The 19,667-nt window shown below is 62.9% G+C and overlaps 2 protein-coding genes across 3 annotated transcripts in view; both read left to right on the top strand.

Moving 5' to 3' along the window:
- LOC131494413 (ciliary rootlet coiled-coil protein 2-like) overlaps positions 1-3,376 on the top strand; it is a 58,092-nt gene extending 54,716 nt beyond the window's left edge. For both annotated transcript variants that reach the window (XM_058698788.1, XM_058698777.1), the window contains 5 exons: positions 389-746; positions 984-1,147; positions 1,536-1,656; positions 2,302-2,435; positions 3,007-3,376. In XM_058698788.1, the coding sequence (XP_058554771.1) occupies positions 389-746; positions 984-1,147; positions 1,536-1,656; positions 2,302-2,435; positions 3,007-3,027 (798 nt within the window). In that variant the 3' untranslated portion in view covers positions 3,028-3,376. The remainder of the gene's footprint in view (positions 1-388; positions 747-983; positions 1,148-1,535; positions 1,657-2,301; positions 2,436-3,006) is intronic.
- Positions 3,377-9,948: 6,572 nt separating this feature from the next.
- Positions 9,949-19,667, top strand: LOC131504620 (ciliary rootlet coiled-coil protein 2-like). The gene is made up of 4 exons (XM_058717136.1): positions 9,949-9,954; positions 10,516-10,662; positions 14,760-14,891; positions 16,732-19,667. The coding sequence occupies exons 1-4, from the start codon at positions 9,949-9,951 to the stop codon at positions 16,816-16,818; spliced, it is 372 nt and encodes a 123-aa protein (XP_058573119.1). The 3' UTR covers positions 16,819-19,667.

Genomic DNA, 19,667 nt, shown 5'->3' with positions numbered 1-19,667 from the left:
CTGAGGCTCCCCAGCCCTGGTCTCAGGACGATGCTGACCCAGCCTTTGCTACCACAGGCCAAGAGCAGCCACAGACGAGCATGGGGCTGGCTGGAGGCAGCCGGTCCCCTGCCACAGGAGGGGACAGCCTAGGGCCAACAGCTGGCTGGGGGGTTCACGAGTCTGAAAGGACGCCTGCCAGGATGTGCTCTGTGGTCCTGAGGTGCCCCTCTCCACCTGGGCTCAGGGGCCCCCAGCGCCAGACACGGGCTGGGAGGCAGGTCCGAGGTGCCCCTGGCCGTGACATGCCAAGCAGGGAGTGAGGACAAGAGGCCTGGGGGCAAGGTGCGGAGGGCAGGTGGCTCTGGGACAAAGGGCTTCCACGTGAGCCCTCATGACCCTCCCACAGGTCCTGAGGCTGCGGCGGGAGCTGGAAGAGGCGGAGGCTGGAGCTGAGGCCCGTAAGCAGCAGCTGGAGGAGGGCCTCTGCCAGAGCCGGGGGGCCGAGCGGACCCTCCGGGCCGAGCTGCACATGGTCACGGGGAAGCTGCAGCAGGCCGGGAGCGTGGCCGACGGCCTCCAGGCTCGCCTGGACGAGGCCGGCCGCCGGATCCACAGCCTGGAAGGGGAGCTGGCCCGGGCTGGAGGTGCCAGGCGGCACGCGGAGGCCCAGCTGGGCCGGCTGTGGTCCACCCTGTGCCGTGGCCTGGGGCTGCGGGGACGAGGCCCCTCAGGCTCCCCCGAGTGGCCCGGCTTCCCCAGCACAGGTCAGTGTCCTCAGTGGCTTCGGGTAGGCTCCTGTCCCGGCTCTGGCACCCACCCAGGACCCCTCCTCCCCTCCCTGGGCCTCACGACCCACACAGTGAGGGGCCTGGACCCCGTGCCCCCGCAAGCTCCCTGGGGGTGGGGACAAGCAGAGAAAGGGGGGGCAGGGCACCTGCATGCCCGTCACCAAGTCTCCACCACGTCCCCACCGCATCCCCTCCGCTGCCGCTCTCCTGCAGGCTCAGATAGCGTCCAGAGCGCCGGCCCCCCGACCAGGTCCGGCTCACCACTCCGATGGCCCTCACCGGCACCTGGCGACCCCTGCCCAGATGTGGACGTGGACTCTGTGCGAGGCGCCCTGACGGACTTTGTGCAGAAGCTGCGGGTTGCCCAGAGGGAACGGGTAAGGGGGTGGAGAGGACATGGCCCGGGGCTCCCAGAAACACGGAGATGCTGCCCGTCACTCTGCAGTCCATCTGTCCATCCACCCCAGACCCGCTGAGGCCCTGGCGGGCCCTGGGGTCACCGGGCGCCTCAGCGCTCAGACTGTCCTTTGTTGGGCGTGACAGATAGCAACAAACACCACAGTCCCTCAAGACTCAGCTGCCGCCCCAACGGCTCAGGGCCTCCTCCCTTACTCCCAATTAGCAGCGGAGCCCCTGGCGCCGGGCACCACTATGATGCCCACCAGGGTCCCGGTCAGCGTGCCCGAGCCCCCCAAACCTCCAGCCGGACACCTCGGCCCCCACTCACCCACCGGGCTGCCCCCTGACCTGGGTCCTTCCGCCCAGGACGACTGGCACCTCCAGGTGGTGAGCCTGAGCGGCCGGCTGAGCGAGGCAGAGCGCGAGCGTGCCCAAGCCCAGAGCCGCGCGACACGGCTGCGGGAGGCACTGGCAGAGGCCGAGGAAGGTGACCCCCTTCCCTCGCCCCGTCCCCGGACACCGCTGACAGGGCCACACCGCCACCTCCCGGGCTGACCCCCAAGCGCCCCACCCTGGCGGCCGGGAGGGTGCAGTCCTGGAAGCTGCTCGGGCGTGGGCCAGCGTGTGCCCCGGGTGTGCCCGGCCCTCTCACAGTGGCTCCCCGTCACCAGGGGATGCGGCCCAGAGCCCTTCAGGGTCCGCAGACCCTCCTCCCACCACGCTGACCTCCCGGAACCCGATTCCACAGCCCCGAGGCCCATCCCTCCGTCAGGTCTCTGACCCCTGTCACCACCGAGAGCGCCCCTGGCCTGCTGGTCGCCCCATTGCATCGCGTGCCCTCCTCCCTCCGTTAGTGGGTCTGCCCAGGAGGTGTCTGGAAGGAGGAATGTCTGTGGAAGGACAGAACCTGGGAGAGAAGGAGCAGGCAGAGGGAGCCAGGACCCCAGACCCGCCCCCAGGGACCCTCAAGTGGCAGGGAATTGTCAGACGGGCGGGGAGGGGGGGGACTCCAGCCCCCACCGTCTAGCTCCCAGTCACTTAGCCAGCCTGTGAAATGGGCAGGGGCGACCCCCATGTGGTGGCCGCACTGACCTTGGGAGCCAGGCAAGCAAGCACCCTGCTCGCCCCGCAGCCCGGCGCCAGGCGGAGAGTGAGAGGCGCAGGGCCCAGGCAGCACGTGCCCTGCAGGAGGAGGCGCTCCGGAGCCTGGAGGAGCAGCACCGGGCTGGCAGGCGGGCGGCCAGCTGGGAGAAGCGGAGGCTCCAGGTGGGGCACGCAGCTGGCGGGGACCTGGGGACGGGGGGCGGGGGGGGGGGGGGTGAGGGGGTGGCTTCTGGGGGCGGGTGGAGGTTTGGGGTCCCCACGGGCAGAAGCACAACTGGGCCGGAGCAGGTGGCCTCGAGGGACATGGTGGCCCCACGGCGCTCATCGGGGGCATCCCCTGGCAGAGCTGCCTTGGAGGTGGTCCCAGCCCTTATTTGACAGATTAGGAAAACTGAGTCTTAGGGAGCGCCCTGCATGACAGAGCTGGCGAGGCCCGGAGCCAGGGGCAGACCCCCAGGGCAGGAGGGGCGGGCCGCGCCCCATTTTACGTGCGTTCACGTGTGTGTGTTCTGTGCGTGCTTGAAAATAAGGCTTTCCGTTTGCAGGTTACACATTTTGAAATGTATGTATTAAGTCAACCTTTACAACCACGTCAGTCACATACTCCAGGTTGGATCTGTCTCTCGAGTTTATGAAAACCGGGAGTGAAGTGCTGAATTTTGCCGTCACGGTGGGGGCAGGGAGGGCAATACCTCCTTTTGTCTGTAAGGGTCTTTGGTTTATACATTTCTAGGACACGTTCTTCACAACTTGAAGCTTCTTGGCCGCTCTGCCTCTTACCAGCCTAGAGCTCCCGGTGCCTGTTCTGTGCCATTTGTCCTGAGTCTGCTGTGCCTGACACGTGCAGTGGCCACCCCCCATCCCCGGTCCCGGCCCCGCGCTCCCGCCCTGTATGTTTTCAGTCACCGTTTATTTCATCCGCCTGGCCTTGGTTTCAAGCCCACCTCGGAGCGTGTGCCTTTTCCAAAGGAATTTATCCCACTTACAAGTTTTGCAATAATTTATTTGCTCTGGTTTTCTTTGGTTGCTGCAGGATCCTTGCTGATTTAATGCTTCCTCACGACTTCCATGCCAGCCTTTTATTTCAGGGTTATTTGCTCCCCCTGCCCCTTCCATGGCGGTGGGAGTGTGGCAACAGTGAGCACGGCAGCCGACGTGTCACCGCGCTGTGCACAGGGGACGCCTCTGGCTCCCCGCCCCTCCCCCCGCAAGGGCTCTGCACCTGTGTCCAGGGGCTCTCCCCTGGGCCCCTCCCCTGCTCCAGATGGCCCTGCCTCCACCTTTCTTCTGCTTGCCCGGCGGGGGTCCGTGAAGCGCCTGCCCCTGAGTTGGAACCCCTCCTCCTGTCTGCAGGAGGCTCTGTACTCACAGCAGCCCACACTGTGTTCCTTTCTGACTGCTACGCAGCCATTGCTGCAGACTGATGACTGAACCCCGGGCAGCGTGAGCTGCCAGCCCCACGGGGGGCGGGGTCCCCACCTGGCACAGCGGGCGGCTCTTGGGAGGGGGTGGGGAGCCGCTTCCTTACCTGAGGCAGACTCTTCGCAGCCCATTTCCTGGCTGAGGAGCCAGCGGCTTCTGGGGGCTTCTCCGGCTCCCGGCTTGGGCCTTCCCGTCGGCCCTCACGACAGCGCGGCGGCGACGGCAGGACCCCCACACGGCCCCCTTCGCACTCGAACCCCACGGCCGCTGCTCTGCCGCCAGCCCGCCGGGCCCGTGGGAGTCACCAGGCCCACCTGGGTCATCCCCCTTTGGTTAACTCAGAGCCACTGAGGAGTCACCTTAATCACGTCTGCAACAGGCCCTAACGTGGTCACAGGGTGACCCTGGGGTGACCCTGGGGCTGTGGGGCACAGGCCAGGTCAGAACTCTGCCCGCCACACCCGGTGTCAGCAGTGGGCCCAGCAGGTCGGTGGGGACGCAGTGAGCGAGGCTCACGACCCATGTCCCCGGGAGGGGCCTGTTTCTACTCGAACTTCTTTTCTTGTTTGCCCCGTGACCCCAGGCTCAGACAGTTCCAGAAAGGTAATGTCTAGGTGGTTTGAATCGTTCCTTCCAGAGAGGAAGCCAGAAGGTCCGTTTATCTTGGAAATTCAAAAACGTTCCCCAAACGTGGACTTGTTCCCTCTGTTATCTTAGCCTGTGCATTATCCCCGCTTGCAGAGTCGAATCTGTCTTCGGTCGACGCACGTTATTTCCACCTAAAAACCACCGCTTCTCCCCCACCCTCTTCCCACTCTTTTGTCCTGAAATTCACTGCAGCCCAGCCTTGCTCTCTGGGCCTTTTCCTCCTTGTTCATCTTGAACGTCACCTCTTGTCACTGGCTCCCTGCCACGTCCCAGAGAACTTCGGGTCTTTATCTAGGTTAGTTCATCTGACTGCCGCGTCTAACCTAGTCTCTGTCCTCATGCCTGGATTGGTCCTTTTGGGGTTTGGGGGGGTTTGTTTTCTTTTTTTTTGAGAGAGAGTGCTTGCAAGTGCGGGAACGGGGGCAGAGGGGGACAGAGAGAGAGAGAGAGAGAGAGAGAGAGAGAGAGAATCCCAAAGCAGGCTCCACGACTGGTGCAGAGCCTGATGTAGGGCTGGATCCCACAACCCTGGGATCATGACCTGAGCTGAAATCGGGAGTCGGACACTCACCCGACTGAGCCACCCAGGCACCCCGGTCCTCGTGTTTTTAATCTCAACTGTTCCCACTCTGGCTCCCCTTCATGAGAGCGTCGGCGAACCTTTCCTGACACCTGTTCCCATTTCTTGCAATAACTCTGTTCTCTTTTAACTCAATACCTTCAGATCTGATCCCTCGGACTGACTTTGTCTCTTGAACCACAGTTGATTGCTGCTGTCGAGATTTTCTTCCTCTGCACATCTTCAAAGAAGGGGGTCTGGTCTTGTTCAAAGTCAGGAGTGGAGAGAAACCCACCTGGGACTTCACATGTCCCTGTCCAGATATTTCAGGCCCAAAGTGAAAGGCAGAGAGAAAGGAGGAGCCATGGGGACCCACGGGGACCTTGGGGGCTGTGTGGAGCGGGCAGGGCAGCAGGGGCAGCATGGGGGGCACCAGGGACAGGGAGGGTGAAGGCCCTGTTCTCAGGGGCACGGCTGGCTGTGGTGGCTGTGGTGGCTGGGGTCCCCTCCTCTCCAGCACTTGCCTGCCAGGGGATTGGGGGCCTTCGTGACCTGGTCCTTATTAGCCTGCCCTCCAGCCCCCAGCCCAGGCCCTGAGTCAGCGTCCCCAAGGTTCTGTGAGGTTTCCACACACGGGTGCAGAAGGCTCTTCTGGATGTTGTTCAAACCTTCTCTACCCCTGTTCATTTTCCTGCTTGATTAAGAATTTCCTCAACTTTTCAGCAAAGTCTGTGTGCTAAAATCTATCCGTTGTTCTTAGAACCCTAGCAATTCTCCTATTTTTAGGCCACTTGGTTCTGTGTGCCTCGACCTCGCGGGAACCCTCAAAATCTCTGATCTCCAGGTCTGAGGAAGGTCTTTCCAATTTTTTAATGTTTACTTATTTATTTTGAAAGAGAGAGTGTGTGAAAGGGGGAGGGGCAGGGAGAGAGGGAGACGGAGGATCCAAAGCAGGCTCCGCACTGTCAGCACAGAGCCCGACGTGGGGGTCGAATCCAGAAACCGTCATGACCTGACTGAAGTCGGATGCTCGACCGACTGAGCCACCCAGGCGCCCCTTACCCAATGTTTTAACCTGTCGGCCACTGAGGTGGGCACCTGGGAGGGGGATTCAGACGCACCTAAGGCGCAGAGGCCCCAGGCCCTTTTGACGAACAGCAAATCCCAGCTGCAGCGTTTGCAGCCAGCGAGGGGCTCGGACGCGTGGCCACACTCCCCACCGCCCACGCCCCCACCGTCGGTCACGTGGCCAAGCCGCCAGCATGTGCTAGAGGTCTGCGTCTGACACGGCTGCTTTCACTTTCATGGCTGGGTTTTCCCCCCGGTTCACATGAGCCAATGTGTTTGTCAAGAGAAAGTCAATTAAAAACATATTTTCCTAATTAAATGGTAGGCTGTGCTATGCAAACAGTAAGATTCTTGTTTGAGAGCAAATCCCTCCCCGTTTCCAGGGCCACCCTGGGAATTCAAGAGATCAACAGGGCGGAACCGAGCACAGAGCGCTGGGACACGCGCCCAACACCGCACCTGGGGGTCGTCCTCAGAGCAAGCGGGGGTGCGGGCCCACACACGCCCCCAGGGAGAAGGGGTGTCCCCCCATCAGAGCCAGGTCACAGCCTGCCGGGCATCCGACCTGCCCCAGCCCCCCAGGGCCCTGCACACGCCCTCTTCTCCTGAGCGCGCTCCTCCCGGCCCCAAACAGCGTCGGTCAGGTTCCAGAAGCAAAGCCGGGAGCCGCTCGGCCTCGTGGACTGGCAGGCCGTGCCGTGCGGGTCGGCGGGCCCACCCAAGCCTGGAGCGGATGCCCGCCGTTTAGGGACGACTGTCTGCATCTGTACCCCCTCAGGGCGCCACACTTGCCAGAGTTTGGGCGCAAAGATTATTTTATCCTCATGCGTCAATTGGTGAGCTTCCGCCGCCACCTGCCAGACACGGAGCGGCCGAGGTCAGGTTCCCGAGGCGCACGGGACTTGCCCGCAGACGCTCCGCACCTCACTCACTCCATACGCCACTCACTGCCTCTCCCCTGCTCCTCCCGCGGCGATGCGGGGGCCGCCGGAGGCCGCCTCTCCCCTTGGGGCGGCTGTTGTCGTCTGGACCTCCGTCCACCTTGTATTTTTAAACGCCAAGGACCCGCACACGCTATTTGACATTTTATTGCACATGTAGCTAGGTCTCTGGTTGGACCCGTTTTGTACCTGAGGCTCTATCTTATTTATACCTGTGGCTGTGGCTGTTTCTTGGCCTCGAAGCTTTCTAGCTGCTTCTCTTAATCTGACCTGCCAACAGTGCCCCTGTTTGACTGGTCTTTTCAAAAGAACCAACTTGACCTCTTCTCGCATTTTTGCCTACAATTATTCATTTCAGCTTATATTAACATCCTCTCTTGTGTTTTTGTAATTTGCCTCATTTCTTAAACTGAGTAAGTGATGTATTTATGTTTGAGTTTCCTCCCTCAATAGAGCATTCCGCGTTATCACAGTTTCCTTCCTTGTGGGCCCGTGTGCACCACGGGTTTCTGACATGAATTCTTTTTCTTTTTACCACTTTTCTAAGAGTTTCAGTTTTTACTTCTCAAAAGAATGATGACACATCTGTCTCTCTTTTGGTTGCCGTGTCCGGTCGCACCGCTGAGGGGCTGAGGCTCAAGGGCCGTTAGGAGCTTTTGAGTAGCTTCCGGATGGATCTGCGTTTATGGTCCTGCTTTGTAGGTTGTCGGTTGTTTGCTCTCTTGGTTTGGTTTTGTCTGTTTGTTTATGGTATGTTTGGAGGGAAACTGGGCAACGTTTACAGGGAAGAATGAACGTTTGAGATTTTTAAAGGAAATGTTGAAAAATAATAGTGAAACTGACGATAAGGCTCGGCCGGTCAGAGCGGGAGAGCGGATCGAGAGGCAGGCAGGCAGTGCGGAGTCCAGAGGTGTCTGCCACCGGGCCCTGGGCTCCTGTGCAGGCCGGGTCCCCTCTACGTCTGAGCGCTTCCTGGTGCCGGTGTGTTCCTGGGCCGGGCCCCGGGGGGATCTGGGCTCCGAGGCTCCCAGAGGGCAGGACCGTGTGCCCAGCTTCCTGCAGCTACCTGGACCCTCCAACCGAACCTGGGTTTGCGAGGCTTGCTTGCCCAGCCCACATCTTGTACAGCATCAGGACTCGGAACTAACGCGACACCAGAAATGAGAATAACCGAGTGGTGCACCGGCTGACCTTCCTAAAGGGTGCACCGTTCATTACGGTTCGTTTGAATTCCAGAAAAGTTGAGTCATTACAAGAGGAGCACAGAAGTGGTTCGGACCTCTTTAAAATACCATGAGATATTTAAGCCATATTTGAAGGAAACCTCTGCTTTTCTGCTGGAAACGTGCACAAGCAGAAAACAGTAGGTTTCAAGTGTGCAGGGGAGGGTGAGTCACTGGCTTTAGGCACAGGCACGGTCCCCACTGTCCGTTTCTAAAGTACTGGGCGTCAGACAAAAAGGAGGATGTCCAGGGTCAGCCCTGCAGCCCCTCCCCCAGGCAGGCACTCCCCTCCCTCCTCTGAATCAGCCTCCACCACAAGCAGGGCAAGTTCACGCCAGCATTTGTGACAACCGAGTGAGCGAGCGAACGGATGGGAAGGCCTTGCAGACACACACGCGGGACACGGCCGCGTGAGCGCTCCTGGCTGGCCCAGGACCCTGTGGCTGCAGAGCTGGCACCCGCGTGGCTCATCAGGGGGTCCCTGCGCCTTCCGGCCTTCCCTCTCTGGCTCCGTGCCCAGTCTCCCTCTTCCTGAACGAGCACCCCACTCGCCTGTCTGCAGCCCTGTCTCCCCTCCCCCAGCCAGGCTGCTGGGAACAGCTGCCCCCCTCCACCCTCAGCCCCAGCTCCCCCCACCTTCACACACGTGCAAAGGTCACAAGCAACATTTGGTCCCATCCAAAGGGTCCCTTATGGGTCTGCGTCCGCCTGACCTCTCGGGACATTCCACACGGGGGACCAACCTCTCCCTCCCTCTGGTCCTCCTGGGCTGCCGTCTCCGCCTCCTCCCCTCTGCTTTCACATCTCCTTGGCCCAGGACCTGTTCCCTCCCCCTCTCCCCTCTCCCCAGGACAGCCCTCCCCTCCCTGGGCCATCAGAGCCCTGGGCCTCCAGAGCCACCTGGTTCTGTGACACTGGCCCCACATCCAGTGACTCCTGGGAGGCTCCTCAAGACTGAACTCTGAACCTTCACCCCCAAAGGCGCCCCCTTCCCATCTTGGTAAGTGGGTCCTGGACCACCCAGCAGTACTGGCCCGGGAGCCCTTGGGACACCAGCGGCTCTTCAGCCCCCACATGACACCCCCAGCCGTCTCTAGAGTCAAGTCATGTTCTTCAACTTTTTGCCCCCTTGAGTCCAAGTTACCACGGGCTCCTGCGTGGACAACTGTGGGACTCCCAGACTCCCCCAGCGCCACACCTCTGCCTTCCCACGCAGCCCCCAAAGCACTACAGGTGTGACTCCTGATTTTCTGGAGTCTGAGGTACCAGAAGGCGCAGGCCACCTCCCCCACGGAACACTCAGGAAGATTCAAATGCAGGAGACTGGCCTGGCACGGCGGGCAGGACGGCGGCTTTGCCGGGCAGACTCGAGTAGGCTTGGGTGTGTTTGTTTGCTCACAAAAGCTCTCCAGGCCCTCTGTGTGCCCGCCCTGGGGCCCAAGAGACACAACGGTGCTGTTCTGGGGACGGCTCTGAGCAGGAGGTGACAGGGACGATGGCTAACAGACGGCCAAGCAGTGCTGCAGGGAACCCAGTGCCGCGGGGCCAGAGGGCCACGGGGCCAAGGCGACATCGGGCAGACCTCAGGCAAGGGGCAGCAAGAGGCTCTCACTCGAGAGTGAGCAGGGTGGGAGGGTTTGACGAGTGGCCGTGTTCCTTCCTCAGTTTTCATCCTGAGGGCAGTGGGGAGCCACTGCAGCTCAGAGCAACCACACGGCCCAACTCAATGTATGGACTGAGACGCGTGGTCGGCCACCCCGTGGAGCATGCCTGGAGACAGCAAAGCGAAGGCGTCACGGGCACCCAGGCAAACGATGACGGTCTGGGCAGGCTGAAGCCAGAGGGGCCAAGGACTGGGCAGGGTGGGTGAGTGGGTGTCGGGGGAGGGGAAAGGGCCACGTACCGGGGCTCAGTTTGAGTCAGATGTGTCCAGGATGCCCGTGGGGCAGGGAGTAGTGTCCTAGGACAGATGCTTCTGTGCACATAGCAGGGTCAGAAGTGCTGACAGGGGCGTGGGGGGCGGGGGGGCGACGACACACGGGGGCAGATCTCAGAGGCAGAAGGGGGGGCACACAGGCTGAGCCCACCAGGCTCGGTGAGCTGGGGAGGACTACCGTAGACCGTTACAAGGGCTGGAAGCCCTGGAGGGATGCCACGCGTCTTCTGAGGCCACCCCCGGCCACAGCAGAGAGCCCGCCCACTGCAGCGGCGCCCTTCCCACCACGGCTCCAAGGGAACTCCAAGCGCACGGGTACTCGACCTGTTCTTGCCTTTTTACAACACAGCGACCTGCAGCACCGTCCAGGCAGATGCCCTGTGCTCCTGCCCCTGGAGCACACCCCAGGCCGTGTTTCCAGGAGACCTCACGATCCTTTCCGCAGGAGCAAGTGGACGCACTGCACGGGGCCCTGGATGAGAGCAGAAGGCACAGCCAGGGCCTGGCCCAGAGGGGGACGCGGCTGGAGGCGCAGGTCGCCTGCCTGGGGCGCAGATGCCAGGAGGCAGAGGGCACGATGGAGCCCGCGCAGGTGAGCGGCCCCAGAGGGCAGGGCCCCGCATTCCCTTTACAGAATCATCGTCCCCCCCCCCCCCCCCCCCCCCCGGCAGGAAAGGAGATGCCGGAGGCGAGCGTTCACACCTGGAGCCCCAGATGCCCAGACACCACAGCGGACAGACGGGGAAACTGAGGCGGGAGGGAGTCAGAGGCCCTAGGCCTCTCCCCGGGTTTCCGGCTCCACAGCACGCACCCCTAGGACAGAGGGCCGGCTGTGGACGCGCAGCTCAGGGGAAGAGAGCGGATGAGCCGTGGGCCAGGCCGGGCTCAGCGCTCAGCAGCAACAGCGCAGGGGAGGCGCTTCCCGCGGGAGGAGACGCCGCGCGCAGGCGGGACCGCCTGCAGGGGGAGCTCGCGGTGCTGCGCGCGCAGGGGTGGTGGGCGGGCCTTGGCCGCAGGGGCCGGCGGTGGGGGCGGGGGTCCGTGGAGGGGCGGGTGGAGGCGGGGAAAAGGGAGCATCCCGTGGGGGTCCAAGCAGGGCCAGGCTGCCGGAGGCGCCTCCCTGGGTGGGCACCTGTTCTGCACCTGCCCACCCCTCTCCAAGCTCAGGGCCGCCCTGTAGACCTCCGTAACCCCAGGCCTGGTGGTGACGCCCCCGCTACTTTTCCTCTCCTCTGGTATGGCACCCCGGGGCCATAGCAAATCGCCGGCTTTGTCCCCAGGGTCTGGGCCACAGCCCTGCATGGAGCTGTGTGGCCTGGCACACGGCCTACCCCGGGAGCCCCAGATTCTGCCGTCCACGTTGGAAATGACCCCAGGCCCAGGGAAGTGCCCTACAGACAGGACCAGGGCAACAGCTGGGGAATGCACAGGCCTACACAGTGGGAGACCAGGAAGGCTCAAGGGGAGAAGCCGATCTAGTCACCCCAGCAGTCTCCACACAGGGCAGGGTGCGCGACAGGGCCCCAACTAAAGCCCTCGAACAAAGGCAGACAGCGACGTCCGGGGCAAGGCAGGGCAGCGAGCCGGCCCCCAGTGTGCAGACAGAATGGGGAGGCAGTGAGGCCGAGGGGCCCACTGGCCAGTAATTCTGTGAGTGGATCCCGTCTCCATGTAAGAAACAGCTCGAAGTGGAGCTATTCGGGTTGAAATTAGGGGTGGGGGTCACCAGAGCATCTTCCTGGGGCCCAGGTTGACCGAGGAGGAGACTGGGGCCCGGAGAAAGGGAACCAGGTGGAACATCACCCAGGCCCCACGCCCACTCGTGGCTCTGTGGGTCCACCCGGCGGGTGCCTGCGGTGGGGGGGCCCTTCCCCCTCACATCACCTGAGACGGACGGGGCTGTGTGGCAGACCCACCCAGCTGCCTGTGACGGAGTTACACCCTCACAGCCCCCTCCGGGGGCAGACAGGATGGGGACTCGAGCAGGGAATACGGAGGAATCAGGCCATAGGGGAGGTTGGGGACAGCCTCTGCCGGGCTGATGACCTGGCGTCTGAGGCACCTGACCCTTCGCGTTCCATGACCCCATCTACAAAGTGAGGAAAGCAAGAGTCCTGGCATTGACAGGGGTGCTGAGGGCCTCGGCCACGGTCCCCAGGGTAAGGTGGGCTTCCTAAGGCTTCACGGGGATGAGGATGTAGAGGTGTCCTGCTGGCCTAATGGCCTGGTTCTCGTGACCGAGAACCTCCATGAGCATGCCTGGGCCCCATCTGGGCAGAAACCCTCGTGGCCTGTCCCCTAGAACAGTGGCCCGAAGCAGTGTGGGCACAGAGGAGGAGCACGGGGACACGGCCCTGCCGGCTCAAGCCCTTCCCGCTGCAGCGCTGGCCTGGGCAGAGGTGTGGGAGGCGTGTGCCAACGGGGGCTCATCTGCACACGCGAAACAGGGGACCGGGCCCCGAGGGGAGGGCATTTGTTACGGTTGCTCGAGGGAGCAGCACCCAGCCAGGGTCTCCCAGGGGACGGTAGGGAGGGTCCATGTTAAACGACACGGCCTCACAGATCTGTAGGGGCCGCCTCAGGTCCAGGAGACCCCTGAGCCGGCCACTGCACACCCCTGCTCACCCAGACCTGCGGACCAGATTTACGCGGGGCAGGCTGGGCTGGGCGGTGCGGCCTGAGGGCAGAAGGGCCAGGGGACCGTACAGGCCGGGCTTGGCCTCACCAGAACCGAGTCCTTGCCCATGGAATGGATGACAAAACGGTGGGTGTCCAGAACTCGCAAACTTTGGAGGACAGAGGGGCTGGCGCAGCACATGGGCACCAGCAAGGAGTGGAAGAAAGACAGAGGCCACCAGCCACAGCAGGAGCGGGACAGAGGGTGCGGAGTTGTGCCACAAACCAGGAGCAGCGGGGTCCCTCTGGGAGCGACGTCTGCCTTCGAAGGCCTCCCCGCGCCCAGCTGGCCCCCAGCCTCTCTGACAAGGAGGGCCCCCTGCAGTGCCCGCGGACCAGCAGGCCCCGAAGGAGAGCAGCGAGGCCCCACCAGGCGAGGGCGCTGCTGGGCCTGGACCCTCCAGCACAGAGTCTGCCCAAGCACGTGTGAACAGCTGTCCCAGGGCAGGCTCTGGCCACCAGACCACACTGCCCAGCTGACGTGGACTCGGGGACAAGTGGGTTTTCCAGAGGGGAGTGGCCAGGTCAGCGGGGCGGCAGTCAGGGGCAGGGCCCCTGGGAACGGGATGCAGGCACAGGGGCCAGCAGGTCAGGACAGTCACTGAAAGCCACTGGCCAGCTTGTCCATGCAGGGCCACCTGCCCTCCCAGGAAGGTGGGTCGGCCCACCCTTACGGTCACGGTCACGGGAGTCCTGCTTCTCCTGAAAGGCGGGCCCGACACTGAGCTGCTGAGCGGGGGGAGCCGAGGCCTCTAGGGCCTCTCCTGGCAGCACGGGCCCGGCCGCGGTGGCATTGCCCAGGGCCGCGGAGCCAGTTGTGGGCCCCTGCAGCCCAGGTCGGGGAGGGGAGGAACAGCTAATGAGTTCCAGGAGGTCAGCTGTGAGGGGCCCCCAAACCCATAAACCCTTTATTGGTGTCTCAGGAGGGGAAACCCGGATGTGGCCGTTTATTTATTTTGGATTTCACTTTTCTCTTCCCTTTTTAACTTGCACTTCCAGGAGTGTGACTGGATTTTTAGACAAATAGGACCTTCCTTCTTCAGTGGAAGCGGATCCGTTGTTTTCCGCACCCCTGAAGAAGAAAGAAGCCCTTATTCTTGTAACGGACCCTTTGTTTTCCGCACCCCTGGAAGTCCTTATTTTTGTAAGCTGTTCTCCTATCACTGACCGAATAACTTTACCAGCAAGACAGAGCCGCCACATCTCCGGGCCTCTGTGACACCAGCCCCAAGGCCTTGGGCACAGGGCAAGAAGACACCGAACGGAGGAGTGGCCAGGGGCCCCATCCGCCCCCCTGCCAGGCACAGGGACTGGCCAGCAGGACCCACCAGGCAGGCAGGCAGAGCAGGGTAGTGGAGGGGGCCCCGTTTGGAGAGCCCCAACTGCTGACAGGCCCAGCGCCCACCCATGGGCTTCCAGAAGGAGATTGTCCACATCCAGCACCCACGAGGCATGACCTGGGGTGTCCGTGCCTTCCTCCAAAAGGATCACCCACAAGGGACAAAAGGAGGCCCGCCAAACTTCCCGTTGAAAATGTTTGCTCTCTCAGTCCCCTGCCGTTAGCCCCCTGCTTGTGACCAGCATGCCAGAGAAGGCCACCGAGAAGGGGGCTCTGTTGGGGGCAGCTTGCAGCCCCCTGAAGACAGATGGTGGGGACATAGGCTTTTTGGGCCTGGGTCAGAGTGGGCAGGGCCCTGAGTGCAGGGGGTCGGGGCTCCATGAGGCCAGGGCAATGCCGGGAGGGCCCCTGGGCGGCAGGCCCCGGAGGCCACCCAAAAGATGGAGCCGTTCCCCTCCCCCACCAGCCTGAAGCAGGCTGGCACCGGGAGCCCGTGCTCCTCCTTCAGCCCGCTCCCTGGCTGCAGGGCCCTCCCTCTACCCAGCCTGCTCTCAGGGGACCCAGAGCCCTTTCCAGAACCTCCTTTCCAGAGGGGAAGGCTGGCCTGACCCCACCTCCCCCCCACCCCCACCGCCAGAGGGCCTCTACAGTCTCCGACACCTGGGCTCTTACAGACGGAGCAGGAGACGCTGAGGAAAGAAGGGGACACGGCAAGGCGGGGGGCCCGGAAGGAGCAAGTGCCCCAGCCCGTGGGCAGCCTGCACCAGGAAGGGGACAGGGCGCCGAGGCACCACCAGCGGCGGCAGGTCAGCTGGGCCAGCCTCGGGGGTGCACCCAGGGGCAGGGAGTGTCCGGTGGGTCTCACGCCGCACAGCCCACGTGGAGGCGCGCACACAGCCGGGAAGGACGGGGTGGACCGCTCCCACACCGACCGATGCGGAGACCCAGCCCCAGACGACAGTGGGGTCTACCAGGCTCACACTGCAAGGCGCAGGCAGGGGTGGAACCAGGGCTCAGGGCTCTGTGGGCCCCTCCTGGTCTCCTCCCCAGGCCCCGCAGGAGTGGCCACACGGCCGAGGGGGCTTGTGCAGAACAGAGCAGGACGGGGAGGAGTGTGGGAAGCGCGGGGTCAGGCAGGCCTGTGGGCAAGCCCAGGGGCTGCTCCTGTGTGTTTGGGGGGCATCTCCCCTCCCACCGCTGGCCAGACCCCTACCTCCACACAAGGACTTGGCAAGAGGGGCAGGGGCGAGAGTGAGTCTGTGACGCCCACACGAAACCCCCCTCCACCCGACGCCTCCCCCAGTCCAGCCAAGCAGAAACTGGGATGCCAGTAAAACAGCTGTGAGGCCTAGCCTGGAGGCCCGTGGGTGGGGCTCTAGGCCAGACAAGGCCCAGGGGCTGAATGTGCTTGAACCCCTGGGTCGGCCTGCCAGTCCTGGGCCGGGCCTGTGCCCAGCAGAGGGCAGCAGAGCCAGCTGGGGGCTGGAGGAAGGAAAAGTAACCCCAGGGGGAGGGCTGGACGCCCTACCCTGGACTCTGTGCAGCTCTCAGGTCGGTGGGCAGCAGGGAGGAGCCCAGGTTCTCACCTCGGGCCCGGAGAGCGGAGCAGGCCCAGGCACAGGCCCAGCGGTCGGGAGCTGGTCACAGGGCCCGGCTGCAGGCTGTGCAGGCCCTGGAGAGCCGGGAGCAGACCCACCGGTAGCGGCGGCCGAAGTTCCCGGAGGAGGAAGTGGGGCCTGGACCTCAGTGCCCCAGGCAGAGGGAGGGGTGGGGAGGGACGGGCACCCTGTAGCAGCACACCGCAGGGGTGCCTGCCTGGCCTCGGCCTGAAATCCTGCGGCAGGGGGGTCCCAGCCACCCCCAGGGGCTCTCACACTCCATCCAACCACCCCCACCACGCACCGAGGGGCGGAGCGAGTGTTCTGAGACAGGCCACCAGCCTCTCTGTGCCTCCATCACTGGGCCCCTAGGAGGAAGGTGAGGACAGTTCTTGGGCCGGAGGTCACCGTGGGTAAAGTGTCCAACTGCACCTAGCACACGGCAGTCGGAGCAGAGGTGACCCCCGCACCTGTCTGTCAGAGTCAGGAAGGGAGAACAGTGGTGTACGTGGGGACAAGGCAGTGACGAAATATGGCAGTGACCCTCCCCCCGCCGGCACCCCGCCCCCCCCCCCACACGAACGCACACCTGCTGGGGCTCACCCTTGGGCTCCTGGGGGCCATCTGGTCCAAACTCTCATTTTATAGCTGAAACCCAGAAGGGTAAAGTGACCACCCGGTGTCACCCCCAAGTTAGTGTCCCTAACCCACCAAGCCACATTTGCCAAATTTATAAGCTGAGCAGCATGCATTTCCTTATCACTCCGAGTGCGTTCACAGCCTGAATGGAAGGGGGTCCATCCACTGCGGGTGTGCAGTGGCCTCAGTCCCTAGGACCCCTGGGATGGGTGTCCCTGAAGAGCATGGCTCCACATACCCCCATGTGACAGCCAGCGAGTCCCCCGCCTGCCTGATGTCTCTCTCCCAGGCACCTGCCTCTCCTCAGGACCCCCAGAGCTCTCCACAACCACGGCCTGGGAGCCCTGGCTACAGGCCCTGCCCGCCTCCCGCCACCACCCACCCACCTGAGCTCCTGCCCTGTCCCCAGGTGGCCAGTCTGAAGAAGCAGCCGGACCAGGAAGCGCCTCGGCATCAACAGGCCCGCCTCGGCCAGGCCTTGCGGGCCAAGAAGTGAGCCCTGCTTGCCAAAGCCCCCAGGGTGGCCCGACAGCCACATGCCGACCCGACAGCGCATCAGAGCCGCCATGGGGAAAACGGACGTCTCACGCTGCTCAGAGGACCGTGGTGCCACGGCCCAGAGCCCACCACTCCTCCCCCGGGGTCCCATACCAGCAGGCGCCCCGCGATTCCACAGAGCACCGAGCTCCCCCCGGCCCTTGGGACCTCCACCTCTGCGCACCCTGGACCGGCCTCCAGGACACTCCTCGCAGGCGCCGCCCTGCCCCTGGCCCGCACCCGGCCTGGCACTCTGTCTCCACTTGGGACGCACTGATCTGGCCAGACCCTGGTCACCAGGCCCCATCAGGCCGGCTCCCGCGGCCACAGGCTGCGTTCCATGCCTTCAGCTCTATAAACATGGGGAAACACGTGGAAAATATTTCCACCAACTAGAGCCAAAAACATAATGTCCTGTGAGGCCCAGCCACCACTTCCCTACGTCCAGAGGCCGCGGAACCTTCTGTATCCAGGAAGTGCAGGTCCGTCACAGTGGCAGGTGGCTGGAAATGACTCAGAACCAAGTCCCTGTGACTCGCCGGCCACGGGAAGCACTGGCCGTGAGAGCTGAAGCTGTTACAGAATCCCCCACTTTTCCAGCCTATAAACTCTGGGAAAATTCCTGGGGGAACCGGCCCCAGTTGGTAGGGAGACCGAGGTGGCCATCTCAGGCCTCTGTGGGGTTCACCTGTCAGCATTTTTACTCATTTCCCCCATGAACGTCGGCCAGAGTGATTTGTTTTCCTCCCCAAATGGCCTCCCCTGTTTTGCAAGCGGCACGTTTACGATACGCAGGGCACCGGCCAGCCCGGTAAATTCCTGCGTGCACAGGTGCTGGCTGCCCTCCAGGACTCCTGGGGGCGGGCAGGGCCGAGAGCACACAGCCCACCTCACTGCTGTCCCTGCACCTTGCTGCCCGAATGCGCGATCGCCGTATGTCTGTTTCAAGATCGATCCAGGGCTTAAAATAGGCTATCCTGTCAAGACCTTGCTTTCCGCTTGAATTTAGCAATGTATTCCCACAGGCGGTCATGTGTACGAAAGCAGCGGCTAGAAGGATGGGAGCAGACAGGTTTCATTCCGCCCTCAACTCAGCCTGCTCACCGGTGGCTGTGTGGCTCTGAAGCCCAGCCCAGGCTCGGAGGGAAGCGCCGGGTGACCCATTGGCAGTGGCTGCCTTGGGCCCAGGAGGCCGTACTGGTGCTACCTGCGGCCCGATCCGTGCCACCGGTGGAGGCTAGCGGGCAGGTGCACCCCTACTTCAGAAGCGTGCTCTGCAGAATGGGAGAGGCTGGGGCCCTGACAGGGGACGCGTGGCCCTCGGGGCCTGGCTTTTAGTAGACAGACGCCCCCCAGCAGAAGGACCCCAGGGCCGGGCCGGGCGGGGGTGTGAGGAGGAAGGAACAAGCAGCTGGAGACGGGAGTCTGTGCGTGTCTGCGGCACCCGCTGGCGTCGTAGGTGCTCCCAGCACAGAAGAAGCAAGTGCACGCTCACGGGTGAAAGAGGAAAATGTATCTCAGGTGCGGAAGGGGTCGGGTGACTTCTCATTAGTAACATGAAAGCCCCCATGTTTTGACCAACATCCTGGTGATTTGGTGTTTTCCTTGCCCCCGGTTGCACATGCGGGACTTTCACAGCACCTGTGAGACCTCTCGATTTTTGTATGTTAATAGTTCAATCCACGTAGGAGATGCTAGTTTTTACTTACTCAACAGAAAGTCATACACTTAGGAAAAAGAGGATTTTTCTAGTGGAAATAAATTGGTGTTTCCTTGAGCATCTCCAGCACAAGGGCCTGTGCGTCTGACAACTACCCCGGAACCTGGAGGAGCCTGGCTCTGTCCTCCCAACAGCGCCCTGGGACACCTGTTGACAGGGGACTTCACGGGGGCTTCCGTGACCGGGCTTCCACGAGGTCTTGCTTCTGGACCAAGGCCACAAGGCAGTCCGCAAGAGGTCAGAGTCAAACCCAGAGGCCAGCGAGGCTGCAGGCACAGCGTCCTGCCGACTGGAGGGCAGAGACGGACTGGGGGTGCTGAGCAGGGTGGGTCCCAGTGCCCAGGGTGCTGGAACCCTGCCGGGCATCCACCTGTCCTCACACGCACCACCAGCCCCACACTCCCGGAGGTGAGGTCAAGGCAGGAGGGCCTGGGGTGGGGCCAGGCCGAGAGGACAGGCTGTACTGCTGCCCATGCCCTCCCTGTGGCCCGAGGGGAAAGGCTCACGGCTTCTTCCTTGACCACCCCGCACGGAGGCCTCCAGCCTCTAAGAGGCCCGGCAGCCCCCACATCAGTTTGGGACTCATCAGCCTTGGAGGAATCCTAGCTCCGCCCCTTCCAGCTGTGTGGTTCTGGACAGGCTCTCTAGCCTCAGTTTCCTTATCTGTGAAATGGGCGAGCCCACCCCCGAGGGGCACGGTGAGCCCTCTATGAGGTATCGCCCACACTGACACCAGGCCCATCATGAAACCTCAGCGACAGGGGTGGGGGCATCATCATCACCCTGTAGCCACTGCGGGTGGGATGTACGAAGGAGGAGAGCAGGGATGCCACAGAGAAAGGGCCCCCCGGGAGCCCAGGGAAGGCCGTGATTCCCACCAGACAGACGAGGCGGCGGAGGGAGAAAGAACACCCTGAGGACACAGGCCCCAGCCCCCCGCAGCACCCCAGCTCTCGAGGGAGGCAGGGGCTTCACCTGGGCCACAGCTGGAGCAGGAAATGGGCCAGCTGGAACCAGGGTCACTGATATTCCGGCTTCCAAAACATTAATTTGTTCAAATAACTGCAAAGAAAACCTGTGACGACGAA

Source organism: Neofelis nebulosa, chromosome 2, assembly GCF_028018385.1.
Source record: "Neofelis nebulosa isolate mNeoNeb1 chromosome 2, mNeoNeb1.pri, whole genome shotgun sequence".
NCBI classification, from domain to species: Eukaryota; Metazoa; Chordata; class Mammalia; order Carnivora; family Felidae; genus Neofelis; species Neofelis nebulosa.
The sequence above is the reverse complement of the archived record's forward strand: the minus strand, read 5'-3'. Positions and strand labels throughout refer to the sequence as shown.